This window comes from Pecten maximus, chromosome 12 (assembly GCF_902652985.1).
Source record: "Pecten maximus chromosome 12, xPecMax1.1, whole genome shotgun sequence".
NCBI lineage: Eukaryota > Metazoa > Mollusca > Bivalvia > Pectinida > Pectinidae > Pecten > Pecten maximus.
The window spans coordinates 5,177,989-5,191,151 of NC_047026.1; the positions used below are offsets into that span (position 1 = coordinate 5,177,989).

The following is a 13,163-nucleotide window of genomic DNA, read 5'->3' on the forward strand; positions in this document are numbered from 1 at the left end:
GATACGTGGGAATTTCGTAGTCATTTTTTCTTCTTTTGCAGATAAACAGAATATCTTCTTCAAAAGTAGAGAAAATTACTAATAAACACCCACATATCTGAACAAAATAAAGAAGATATTCTGATTAAAAGCAAAATAATTACATCAAAACAAGAGGCCCAATGGGCCTGTATCGCTCACCTGGCTCTTCAGCAACTTTGAAGTTGATGAGGTCATTTCTAAAGATACTATGTTGATTACCTCTTTATTCAAATATCATTGTAAGCTAGTTTTATTCATATTAAAAATTTTCTAGTCCTTCATTCCAGCATTCTATTGGCCAAATATCAGGTCTTGGAGGCTCTTGGCTATCGCAAATTTCACCCCTGTGACCTTGAATGTAGGTCAAGGTCATTTATTTGAACAAAATTGGTAGCCCTTCACCCCAGCATGCTACAGGCCCAATATCAAGTCCCTGGGCCTCTTGGTTATTGAGAAGAAGTCGTTTGAAGATTATAGCCTATTTGACCCATGTGACCTTGAATGAAGGTCAGGGTCATTTATTTAAACAAACTTTGTAGCCCTTCACCCCAGCAAGCTACAGACCCAATACCAAGTCCCTGGGCCTCTTGGTTATTGAGAAGTCATTTGAAGATTATAGCCTATTTGATCCATGTGACCTTGAATGAAGGTCAAGGTCATTTATTTGAACAAACTTTGTAGCCCTTCACCCCAGCAAGCTATAGGCCCAATATCAAGTTGCTGGGCCTCTTGGTTATTGAGAAGAAGTCGTTTGAAGATTATAGCCTATTTGACCCATGTGACCTTGAATGAAGGTCAAGGTCATTTATTTGAACAAACTTTGTAGCCCTTCATCCCAGCATGCTATAGGCCCAATATCAAGTCGCTGGGCCTCTTGGTTATTGAGAAGAAGTCGTTTGAAGATTATAGCCTATTTGAACCATGTGACCTTGAATGAAGGTCAAGGTCATTTATTTGAACAAACTTTGTAGCCCTTCACCCCAGCATGCTACAGGCCCAATATCAGGTCCCTGTGCCTCTTGGTTATTGAGAAGAAGTCATTTGAAGATTATAGCCTATTTGATCCATGTGACCTTGAATGAAGGTCAAGGTCATTTATTTGAACAAACTTTGTAGCCCTTCACCCCAGCAAGCTATAGGCCCAATATCAAGTCGCTGGGCCTCTTGGTTATTGAGAAGAAGTCGTTTGAAGATTATAGCCTATTTGACCCATGTGACCTTGAATGAAGGTCAAGGTCATTTATTTGAACAAACTTTGTAGCCCTTAATTCCAGCATGCTACATGCCCAATATCAAGTCCCTGGGCCTCTTGGTTATTGAGAAGAAGTCGTTTGAAGATTATAGCCTATTTGATCCATGTGACCTTGAATAAAGGTCAAGGTCATTTATTTGAACAAACTTTGTAGCCCTTCACCCCAGCATGCTACAGGCCCAATATCAAGTCCCTGGGCCTCTTGGTTATTGAGAAGAAGTCGTTTGAAGATTATAGCCTATTTGATCCATGTGACCTTGAATGAAGGTCAAGGTCATTTATTTGAACAAACTTTGCAGCCTTTCACTCCAGCATGCTACATGCCCAATATCAAGTCCCTGGGCCTCTTGGTTATTGAGAAGAAGTCGTTTGAAGATTTTAGCCTATTTGACCCCTGTGACCTTGAATGAAGGTCAAGGTCATTTATTTGAACAAACTTTGTAGCCCTTTACCCCAGCATGCTACAGGCCCAATATCAAGTCCCTGGGCCTCTTGGTTATTGAGAAGATGTTGTTTAAATGAAAAAGTTGACGCCGGACGGCCGGACGGACGGACGGACGACGGACGCCGCACCACGGCATAAGCTCACTTGCCCTTCGGGCAGGTGAGCTAAAAAAGACAAACATACATATACGTTTTGTAATTCCTGTTTATTACATGTAACCACATGTTCCACGACTGATGTGAACAGTCACACCCTAACTCATAAATAAAATAATTGCACTGATCAGCTGTCATTAGTAACAGCTGTGTATGATAATAACAACAATGGAATCCCACATTACAATATCCTATTTCAATTACACTACGCCGGTTTACTAGAGTTATCTCCCTTCTTTACATAAACTAACCACTAGAGGGCGTTACTAATACATTTATGTAGACTTCATTATAATCATCTGCGCTAGTCTACTTTCCATTTGGCTTTGATTCGAAAAAACAATGCAGCCTAACAGAGAAAATGGTACAAAAACAGATAATCCAGTCCAACACTTATCCCTCTTGTGAGAGAAAACAAGGGGCCACAACTCCACAATAAATAACAATACTCACAACTGTTATGGTAGGAAAGAGCAGAAGACAGGTTTGTCAAAGCATAAAAATCATCATTAATTGCATAGACAAACATATCATGATGTAATAAAATTATTATCATAAATAAATTTCAAATTATTTTTAAACAATTATTAAGCTTATCTGTTCCATAATCACCAGCAGCGATATGTATTATTCATACCTCTGACAATAAATGAATAACGCATGTGTCAACGAGATATACCTGCCAATTGGCAGTTTCTTTATTTTTGTGACTGGAATTCAACAGATTATAATGCATATACGTAAGCATTTTGTTAAAAATAGAAATTTACAACAAAAAAAAAAAAAAAATGTATCAATAATTTATATATCGACTGTATGATACAGCCTTTCTTTCCATGCATCTGATGACACCATACATTAGACCGTTATCAATAAATCATATGTATTTCCCTCTATAGCTAGTGGTAATATCGTTATATACTAAAAATTGATATCAATATATATTTTTAAAACAATGAGGTGTCACAATCACATATCTATTTTTCTTTTTGTTATGTTCCCGACGACTTGTATGGATTTCTAGGGTGAATCAATCTTTTTTAAAATCATAGAATATCTATTACCATTTCTATTATCTAATATCATAGCTGTTTTCTTCATCACTACAACAAGAAGTATAAATGTGGCCAAGCTGTTAGTTACATCCCAAATATTTTTCAAAATGATGGTTAATAACATCTAATGATTTTATATTCTAAATCAGATGATCTTTTGAATTGATATACAAAAAAAAAATGTACATGTAATTTTAGCTTTAAAATTCAATTAATGTTACATGTAAAACAAAAGTTCAGTATTCAAAAGTTTTTATCATCCAGACAATACTCGAGAATTCTCCAAAGTAAACCTGATGGGAATTCCAACATGAAGATGTGTCCTTAATAAGACAGATGGTTAGAGGATGAAATTTATAGTCTGTAGAATAAACTCCATCAGGTACAGTCATACAGTCATACCAAGTTTTAACTATCTTTAATTCAAGGTTCAGCAACATTCTTTACTGAAGGAAGTTCCTTAACTTAAAATTTCCCATAGGAAAGCATTTCTAAACTAAGAAAATTAACATTTCCCATAGGAAAGCATTCCTTACTAAGAAAATTAACATTTCCCATAGGAAAGCATTTCTAAACTAAGAAAATTAACATTTCCCATAGGAAGGTCTTTCTAAAGTAAAATTGTTTTTCTTAACTCCTACAAAGCTCTCCAATAGAAAATTTGAAGTGAAGAAATTTTCTTAATTTCATGAACCTCGATGAATCAGGGACCCGAGTACTTTACCCTTACAAGGCCTATACAGACAGGGCATACTGTTTTATTAATACGATTTTTTCAAAATCATCTTTGTTTCAATTGACGCAATTTTATCAAAATCAAAACAATTCACTTACAACCAATCTACATGTACCATGACTGGGCAGACAATTAAGACTAGTTGTTAGCCTGAGTTTCCTCTAGTTCTAACTAACGCCAGACTGGGTGTGAGGGTCAGAGGAAACTCAGGCTAATAGAGTGTGTACCCACACTTGAGGTTTTTGATATGTGAACACTACATAGGAAGCTGACTAAATCACATGAACATATGTTGGTGAATATCTTTGAACGTACAGCCAATTTTATATGAACATTAGTTTGTCCATGAACATTAGTTTGTCAATGAATGATGTTGAACATTACACACTATATTTTGTCCGGGAACAAAAAAATTGTCGATAACGTAAGTTTGTCAGGGAACAAAACTTTCTGGGCGAAAAAAAATTAGCTTGCAAGAAGCAAACAAAATATTACAAAATGATCAATTTCATAAAGTTCTCTGACAGATATGCCTTAACTCTGATACAAATTACAATCGGGGTAAAACAAAATATAAAATGAAGAAATGTGTCAGGACCCGACGTTTAGGATCTGTTTATCACCATGGCAACACAGCTAAGTCATGTATGTTTACATTGCCATGGCAACACAGGTCATGCAGTAAGTCACATGGGTCCTGCACTTTGACCTTTTATTTGGTTACTTCTGTAACCAGTATGACAACTTCTAACATGTACAGTGTAATATCTATTATATATTATTACATCTATTTTGACAAAATATCACATTCAAGCATTTCATTCTTATACATCTAGAATCTCAAGTGAACCTTTATTTCAAATACGATTTATATATGCAGAGTTCCTGTGGTAAAATTTATTGAAAAAAAATTTGTGTTTCATAATTCTTGAATGACATGAAAACAAATGCAAGATTCTGTTTATCAAATTAAATGACTTTATTAAATTCTTAACTTTCATGAAAGCCTTATTTTATCAACCTGATATTAGATCTAAAACGGTGACATTTTTATTCATTGTTTTTGGTGAGGTCACAATGCGTGTGATGACATGAAATTATAATTCATGTATATGAAACAATAAGAACCTATACAACATTGTCATTACACATGTGTTGGTATATTACAATGATTATTACCTTATACAAAACATATAATAACTAATAGTTACGGCGTAAAAATTAGCACTACAACGTTGTATACTGCAGGTTACAGTGATGGGGAGCTTTTCATGGGAGCATTTTAATTGGGGCTGATAATTAGTCCATTCTAAACTAAAGTGGTTTAAAGTTAATTCTTTTTTTCTTTTCTGTTTACTCCTGAAAATTAGCTGCAATTCTTAATTTACCAATTTTCTCCCAAAATTGAGACAAAAAGGCCACTTTTCAAAAGATTAAAAAACCTAAGGTGAATATTTACAGAAAGAATTCCAGGGTCCTCGTCCACAACCTTGTCCACAGTTGTAACATTCAGTACGTTCCAGAACAAAACAAAAAAATACCTAACAATATCAAAAGTCGAAACCCACATTTAGACATCAAAATCAAATCATATTTGATTACAGAGAGTATGAAGATAACAAAGGTCAAAGTTTGACAATAGTGATACACACACACATATATATATTATATATATATATACATCTCCTTCGTAGCAATATCAACAATATACTTGTATATACATGGAACAGTTAGATCACATCAAACTATATCACCATTTGACAGAGGAATGCAATTTCTGCATCACATTTTACTTTCCTTTTCCTGACCCAGTCAAAGCTCACAACTTAAGTCAGAAAAAGAGGCCGCTGGAATTATCCACTTACAACAAAAATGAATGTATGATGAAATTAAACATTTCATATTTCTGCAGAAGTTTTCTAAAAGCAAAGATCTCTATACCATTTGAAGCGTAACAAAGAAAGTTCTGAAGGGAATGGAGATATCAACTGGCCAAACTACACCACATGAATTAATATTATCAAACTTTTATTAAGAAAATAATTTTGTATTATCTATTATTGCTCTATGGATGCAGACATGCACAGAAAATTAGTCAACTCAATACTATTAAAAAGTAAACTCATTTTTCTGAAATGTGATTCTGATAATATTTCTTAAATAAGAGTTGTCAGAAGACGACATAACTTGCCGAGTGGGTTGAAATCCTGAATTAGTTTTTTAAAAGTAGGTCAAAGGCCACAGTCAAGGTCAGCAGGTTGAAAATGTAGTACCAATTGAAAGGTCTTGTCACAAGGAACACACCTATCAAATATGAAACCCCTATCTTGTACATAGTAAACATACTGTGGCCAGCTTAAAATTTTTTTGAAGTAGGTCAAAGGTCATGGTCAAGGTCAGCATATCCGCAATTGTACCAATGGAAAATCAAAGGTCTTGTCAAAAGGGAAAAACACGTCAAATACTTAAGCGGTATCCTCATTAGTATTGACACGACACTGTTTTATAAAACTTTAACCTTGCTGTCCATGGCTGACACAACACTGTTTTATAAAACTTTAACCTCGCTGTCCGTGGCTGACACAACACTGTTTTATAAAACTTTAACCTCGCTGTCCATGGCAGACACCAACTAGGGTATATAGCTATAAGCCTATAACTCCACTGGACTTTATCTCCGGGGAGCTGAAAACCTTATTGAATAACAGATTTTAAACAAACATTTACAACAAGTTTATAAATTACATATTCAAACACATTTAACCCATAATACTTTTTAATAGGTCACCAATCGGAATAGAACTTTCTTCTAAATTTTTAAATTATCAGAAAACTAGTTATTCATTGAATATCATTCTTAAGTTGAAATTATTGAAATTTTATAAACAATAATTAAGTAAACATACTATTGGATGGTCCCACTTCACTTACAAATGTACAGCTTTGTATAATGTACATCTTTTATAATGTACATCTTTTATAATGTACATCTCCATCTTTTATAATGTACATCTTTTATAATGTACATCTCCCTCTTTTATAATGTACATCTTTTATAATGTACATCTCCATCTTTTATAATGTACATCTCCATCTTTTATAATGTACATATCTAACACCTTTATATCATATTAGTTATCAAATGAGATTCTTGTTACAATTGTGGAAATAAATCCCATTTCTCCCTTAACATTTATGTTAAATACAATATTTATCCTCAGATATGCCCCCTTTCCTAGTGTTAAAATTTTAGAACATGTACCGTATTTATCCTCAAATGAGCCCACTACAAATAACAATATGTGGATAGAGAGAAAATTCACATACTTGTGAGTCTAACACTCAGAGTGGACAGAGGAGGGAGAAAATTCACATAATTGTGTGTCTAACACTTAGAGAAAAAATTCACAAACATGTGTGTCTAACACTTAGAGTGGGTAGAGAGAAAATTCACAAACTTGTGTGTCTAACACTAAGAGTGAATAGAGAGAAAATTCACATATTTATCTGTCTAACACTAGAGTGGATAGAGGAGGGAGAAATTCACATATTTATGTGTCTAACGTTAAAAGTGGATATAGAGAAAATTCACTTACTTGTGTGTCTAACACTAAGACTGGATAGAGAGAAAATTCACATAATTGTGTGTCTAACACTTAGAGTGGATATAGAGAAAATTCACATAATTGTGTGTCTAACACTTAGAGTGGATATAGAGAAAATTCACATAATTGTGTGTCTAACACTTAGAGTGGATATAGAGAAAATTCACTTACTTGTGTGTCTAACACTAAGACTGGATAGAGAGAAAATTCACATACTTTTGTGCCTAACACTACAAATAAAATTTTTTAAAAAATCACATTTTTTATATCTGATTGTCAAATGTTACATAAACTCTAGTATTTCTATACTCAGTATATCAACAATAATAACAACTCCCACAGTAATAATCTCAGATATGTTCATGAATCAATGTATTTTTTGGAATTAAACAACAATCTCTAGAAGACTGACAGATTTTTACCATGTTCATCAGTGATCTTTAAAATGTGATAAATCTGTTTTTTTAAACTCATGCTGCAGTGAATGCTATGTGGTGGTTTAAATGTGTAAAACTGTCAAAATTCCTTGAGATTTTGTAAATAAATACAAACTTAATCATTCAGATTATTTAAATCTTCTAAACAGCTTCCAGTATGCATGAATTGGTAAATGATCTATAATTAATACCTGGTAATCAACAATGTGCAAATAAAAATAAATAGTGTTCACAGCCATCTTTACTATGATAATAATAAATGAAATTTAGCAATATGATTTTGTATATAAATAGCTATATAGGTTAATATGATTTTTTTTCTTCATATTTTTGACAACATCCAATGTGCACATTTTCCCTAAAGCAAGAAATATATACATAGCTAATCTTGTAGATATATATATGATCAATAATATATGATTCTGAACTCCCTTATAGCTCAGATCAAATTTTTGAAGATTGTTTTTCTCTGTATATTTTTAATGTAATCAACACACCCATGGCCACCGTACATACATAGTATCTATGTGATGCTGGACTAGAATTCACTATTTCTGAGAATAAGTGAAAAATTCCAGTATAAATTATTTTTTTAGTTTACATTCACTTATATAGATCTACAATTCAATCTACTAATGTGCAGTTGGCTTGTTACAGCACTAGAATACTGAATTCCCAAAAGTATACATATCGTAAACATCAAATCAGACTGAATCTTATAATGACCTGTAATATAAGTCTAACATAAGTGTCTTTTCCTGATGGTATAGAACATTCATCAACACAGTATAATCTGTCTCAACCAGACATTTCTAGGACAGCTGGTCTTTTTATCTTTGAATTGTTTGTGATTTTTTAGCTTACATTCACTAATTATCTACTTGTCTACAGTTTGCACTTGTTACAGCACTAGACTACTGATTTCCCAAAAGTATACACTCTAACTATAAAACATTGAGTAAGTCAGACTGAATCTTATTATATAATAGTGAGCTTTAATATATAACATGGGTGACTTTTCCTGATGATATACAGAACATTCATCAACACAGTGTACTGCCTCAACAAGACACCTCTATCACAGCTAGACTATAGTCAAATTTTTGTTTTTTCTTTTTGTCTTTGCTTGAACCAACTCATTAAATTGTCTGAACTTGACCTTGATATAAACATGGATGTGTCATCAACGGAGTAGGAGACACTTATGCTTTTGGAACACCTGGTCAGATTTTCATAACATTTTTACAAATCCTCTTGTTTAGTTAAGACACCAATAGCGTTGAGACAGCGGTCAGTTCAGAGTCTGAACAGACTGTCCTGTGTTATATTGACCATGTAACACTTCATAATGTTTATAAAATCTGATGACCATCCTGATATTTTTATTTATTCAACAGGTTTTACGTGCGCTATTATGGCCTTACAGCCATTCAGCTGCAAGATGAGCATCCTGATAGTCTATCACAAAATATCTACTGACCATCTTATAAGTCTGACTTAAGTATTGTTGATCATCAACCATTGAATATTTTATGTCAATAATTACAATATAATAATATACATTATATGTTTACTGACAAACATACATAACTACTGTTTCTATTACAGAGGTTAAAGTTCAACTTTAAACATGGATTCTGTCAACAACCAATCACAGTGCTTACATCCGCTACATATGCAGAACAAGAAACAAAATTTCAACATCTCTGGTACATTGGGCAAGCGTGTCAAAGTTAATGTATTCAAAGGAAAAGGTCAAATTACAAGCAAATTTACACCTGTCTATCGGGCAAGTAGTCACTAATACTTACTTAACAACACACACCCCCCCCCCTCCGACCAAATCTACTGGTCTAAATCCATCAGACCTGGGTTTTTTCTTGCCCTGAATTGTGCACAGTCGTACATCAGTTAGACTTCTGCTTGTCATGTTAATTTTATTGCTGTCCAGCATTTTACCCAAATTGACCAGCAGTTGGCAGTCTTTTGACCATGACTGGTCGACACTGACCTACGTTCAGTTCCGAACGATCATCACATTTGACCTTGAGCTGACATTTCCTAAGTAGCCGGAGGATACAGAGCCACTCTTGCCATAAAGTCAGTTGGGCAAGTCCATACAAAGCAGAGAAACGTTCCTTTCCTCTTTGTTGTTCACAGTTATGGTCAAACAATGATAGCACAACCATTTCTGTAGTTGAAACTACATATAGCACAGAAGGCCTGCGTCAGTGAAGGACATACGATGGTGACCTTGACCCTTCAACTTGATCTCAAGGTAAACAGATCACAACTCACACAACCTCTGTCGATCCGTCACCGGGCTGGTTTTTTCCTTGACTGTGTTGAGAGTTGCAATTGTCTATTTTCCTGTGAGAGTCTGGAAATTTCTTCTCCAAGTGTATCAAGGCTTTCCTGCAAGAAACATGATTTGTCAGAACTGTGACAGTGGCAGATATAACCTCAAACTCTCATCATGATATTATTTCAATTATCTTATGCATAAAATGGAAAAACAAGATATTTCATTCTTGTTGGTTTGGATGACCCAAAAACCCTGAAACTCAAATTTGAGATATTATGGCCCTTTATTATTGTGTGAAGTTTGATCAAAATCCCCCAAGGAATGAAGTCACAATCTTTGGCATTACATATAGATGGAGAGGAAATTTATGGATATGACTACCCATAGCTAGGGAAGGAATTTTATTTAGTTACTGGTTTACCACCTATATGACTCTGCCCATTGCTAGGGAAGGAATTTTATTTAGTTTCTGGCTTACCACCTAATGACTCTGCCCATTCCTAGGGGAGGCTTTTAGATGGTTACTGGTTTACCACCTACATGACTCTGCCCATAGCTAGGAGAGGAATTCATTTAGTTACTGGTTTACCACCTTCATGACCCTGCCCATAGCTAGGGGAGGAATTGTTGTCCCTTTTTACCACCTACATGACTCTGCCCATAGCTAGGGAAGGAATTTTAGATAGTTACTGGTTTACCACTTACATGACTCTGCCCATTGCTAGGGGAGGAATTTTAGTCCCTTGTTTACCACCTTCATGACTCTGCCTATTGTTAGGGGAGGAGTTTTATTTAGTTACTGGTTTACCACCTTCATGACCCTGCCCAATGCTAGGGAAGGAATTGTTGTCCCTTTTAACCACCTACATGACTCTGCCCATAGCTAGGGGAGGAATTCATTTAGGTACTGGTTTACCACCTTCATGACCCTGCCCATAGCTAGGGGAGGAATTGTTGTCCCTTTTTACCACCTACATGACTCTGCCCATAGCTAGGGGAGGAATTTTAGATGGTTATTGGTTTACCACCTACATGACTCTGCCCATAGCTAGGAAAGGAATTTTAGATAGTTACTGGTTTACCACTTACATGACTCTGCCCATTGCTAGGGGAGGAATTTTAGTCCCTTGTTTACCACCTTCATGACTCTGCCTATTGTTAGGGGAGGAGTTGTTTTGGTCATGATCACTGGTTTACCACCTATATGACTCTGCCCATAGCTAGGGGAGGAATTTTATTTAGTTACTGGTTTACCACCTTCATGACCCTGCCCAATGCTAGGGAAGGAATTGTTGTCCCTTTTAACCACCTACATGACTCTGCCCATAGCTAGGGGAGAGATTTTATTTAGTTACTGGTTTACCACCTTCATGACTCTGCCCATAGCTAGGGAAGGAATTGTATTTAGTTACTGGTTTACCACCTTCATGACCCTGCCCATAGCTAGGGGAGGAATTGTTGTCCCTTTTTACCACCTACATGACACTGCCCATAGCTAGGGGAGGAATTTTATTTAGTTACTGGTTTACCACCTACATGACTCTGCCCATAGCTAGGGGAGGAATTTTATTTAGTTACTGGTTTACCACCTACATGACTCTGCCCATAGCTAGGGAAGGAATTTTATTTAGTTACTGGTTTACCACTTACATGACTCTGCCTATAGCTAGGAGAGAAATTCATTTAGTTACTGGTTTACCACCTTCATGACTCTGCCCATAGCTAGGAGAGAAATTAATTTAGTTACTGGTTTACCACCTACATGACTCTGCCTATAGCTAGGAGAGAAATTCATTTAGTTACTGGTTTACCACCTACATGACTCTGCCTATAGCTAGGAGAGAAATTCATTTAGTTACTGGTTTACCACCTACATGACTGCCTATAGCTAGGAGAGAAATTCATTTAGTTACTGGTTTACCACCTTCATGACTCTGCCCATAGCTAGGAGAGGAATTTTATTTAGTTACTGGTTTACCACCTACATGACTCTGCCAATTGTTGGGGAGAATTTTATTTAGTTACTGGTTTACCACCTACATGACCCTGCCCATAGCTAGGGAAGGAATTGTTGTCCCTTTTTACCACCTACATGACTCTGCCCTAGCTAGGGAAGGAAGCAGTTTTACCTTAAGCGTAATGTTCTTCAGTAAGGTGTCTTCTAAGACAGCCTGCAGTTTTTTGTTGATCTCGAGTGACAGGTCCAGTGTCATGGTCCCGTCGTTTTGGTGCGAGCTGTACAGGGATCCCATGATGCTGTGTTTCTTTGATATCTTTGCCTGAAAATAGAGAAAATATGTAATTAAAGGTTAATTCATCAAAAAACAAAAATTGTTCCTTTTCTTGTTGAATTTCAACTGCAAATAGACATAGAAAGGTTATACAGCGCCTCACGTTAGAAAATTGATAAACATACTGTTGGGTCAAATGGAATCTTAATTTTTCAATGTTTTTATTTTAAATGTATTGCCCTGGTGTTAATGATGGTTTTCTATTTCTCGCTTAAATATTGAATTTTTGAAAGTAAATGTAGAAAGAAGTGTTTTTTTATATATACTAATGAACAAGTGATTTTTGTAGATATAAAATCTACTTTGCTTTTGTCTTCAATAATACATCAGATCTGCACACTTTTATATTTAAAGTAAAAAAAAAAACTGGATACACATTTGGGAAATCTCAATTGGACTCAGTCTGACAAAGCCAAATTGTACTATCACACACCTGATAAGTTATTGTGATGTCACCAACACAAAGACAATATTATGTGACTGTGACATCCAATCATGTATCCAAACGAAACACTGTATTTTATTTCAAGAAGTATCTCATTAACACACCCAAATCCTTTTAATGGTGTAATTATCTTCTATTTAAATTTCTTACCTGATTGGGTTATATAGTGGAAGTGCGAAATTATAAGAAGACTATCATAATGGATATTCGATAAAGAAATCTATAGTGAAGCCATGCTATTTGGGATCAAGAAGAACTTATGGTAGAGATATAGGACAACACAGCTCACTAGTTCAAATATAGAGGTGTCAGAGAACATAGCTCACTTGTTCAAATATAGAGGTGTCAGAGAACATAGCTCACTTGTTCAAATATAGAGGTGTCCGACAACATAGCTCACTTGTTCAAATATAGAG

General features: G+C 35.1%; 1 protein-coding gene across 2 annotated transcripts in view; it reads right to left on the reverse strand.

The window, feature by feature from the left end:
• Positions 1-1,904: 1,904 nt before the first annotated feature.
• Positions 1,905-13,163, reverse strand: part of LOC117339915 (coiled-coil domain-containing protein 186-like) — a 41,312-nt gene continuing 30,053 nt past the window's right edge. For both annotated transcript variants that reach the window (XM_033901626.1, XM_033901625.1), the window contains 2 exons: positions 12,141-12,290; positions 1,905-10,121 (listed from right to left, as the gene is read on the reverse strand). In XM_033901626.1, coding sequence (XP_033757517.1) covers positions 10,023-10,121; positions 12,141-12,290 — 249 coding nt within the window. In that variant the 3' untranslated portion in view covers positions 1,905-10,022. The remainder of the gene's footprint in view (positions 10,122-12,140; positions 12,291-13,163) is intronic.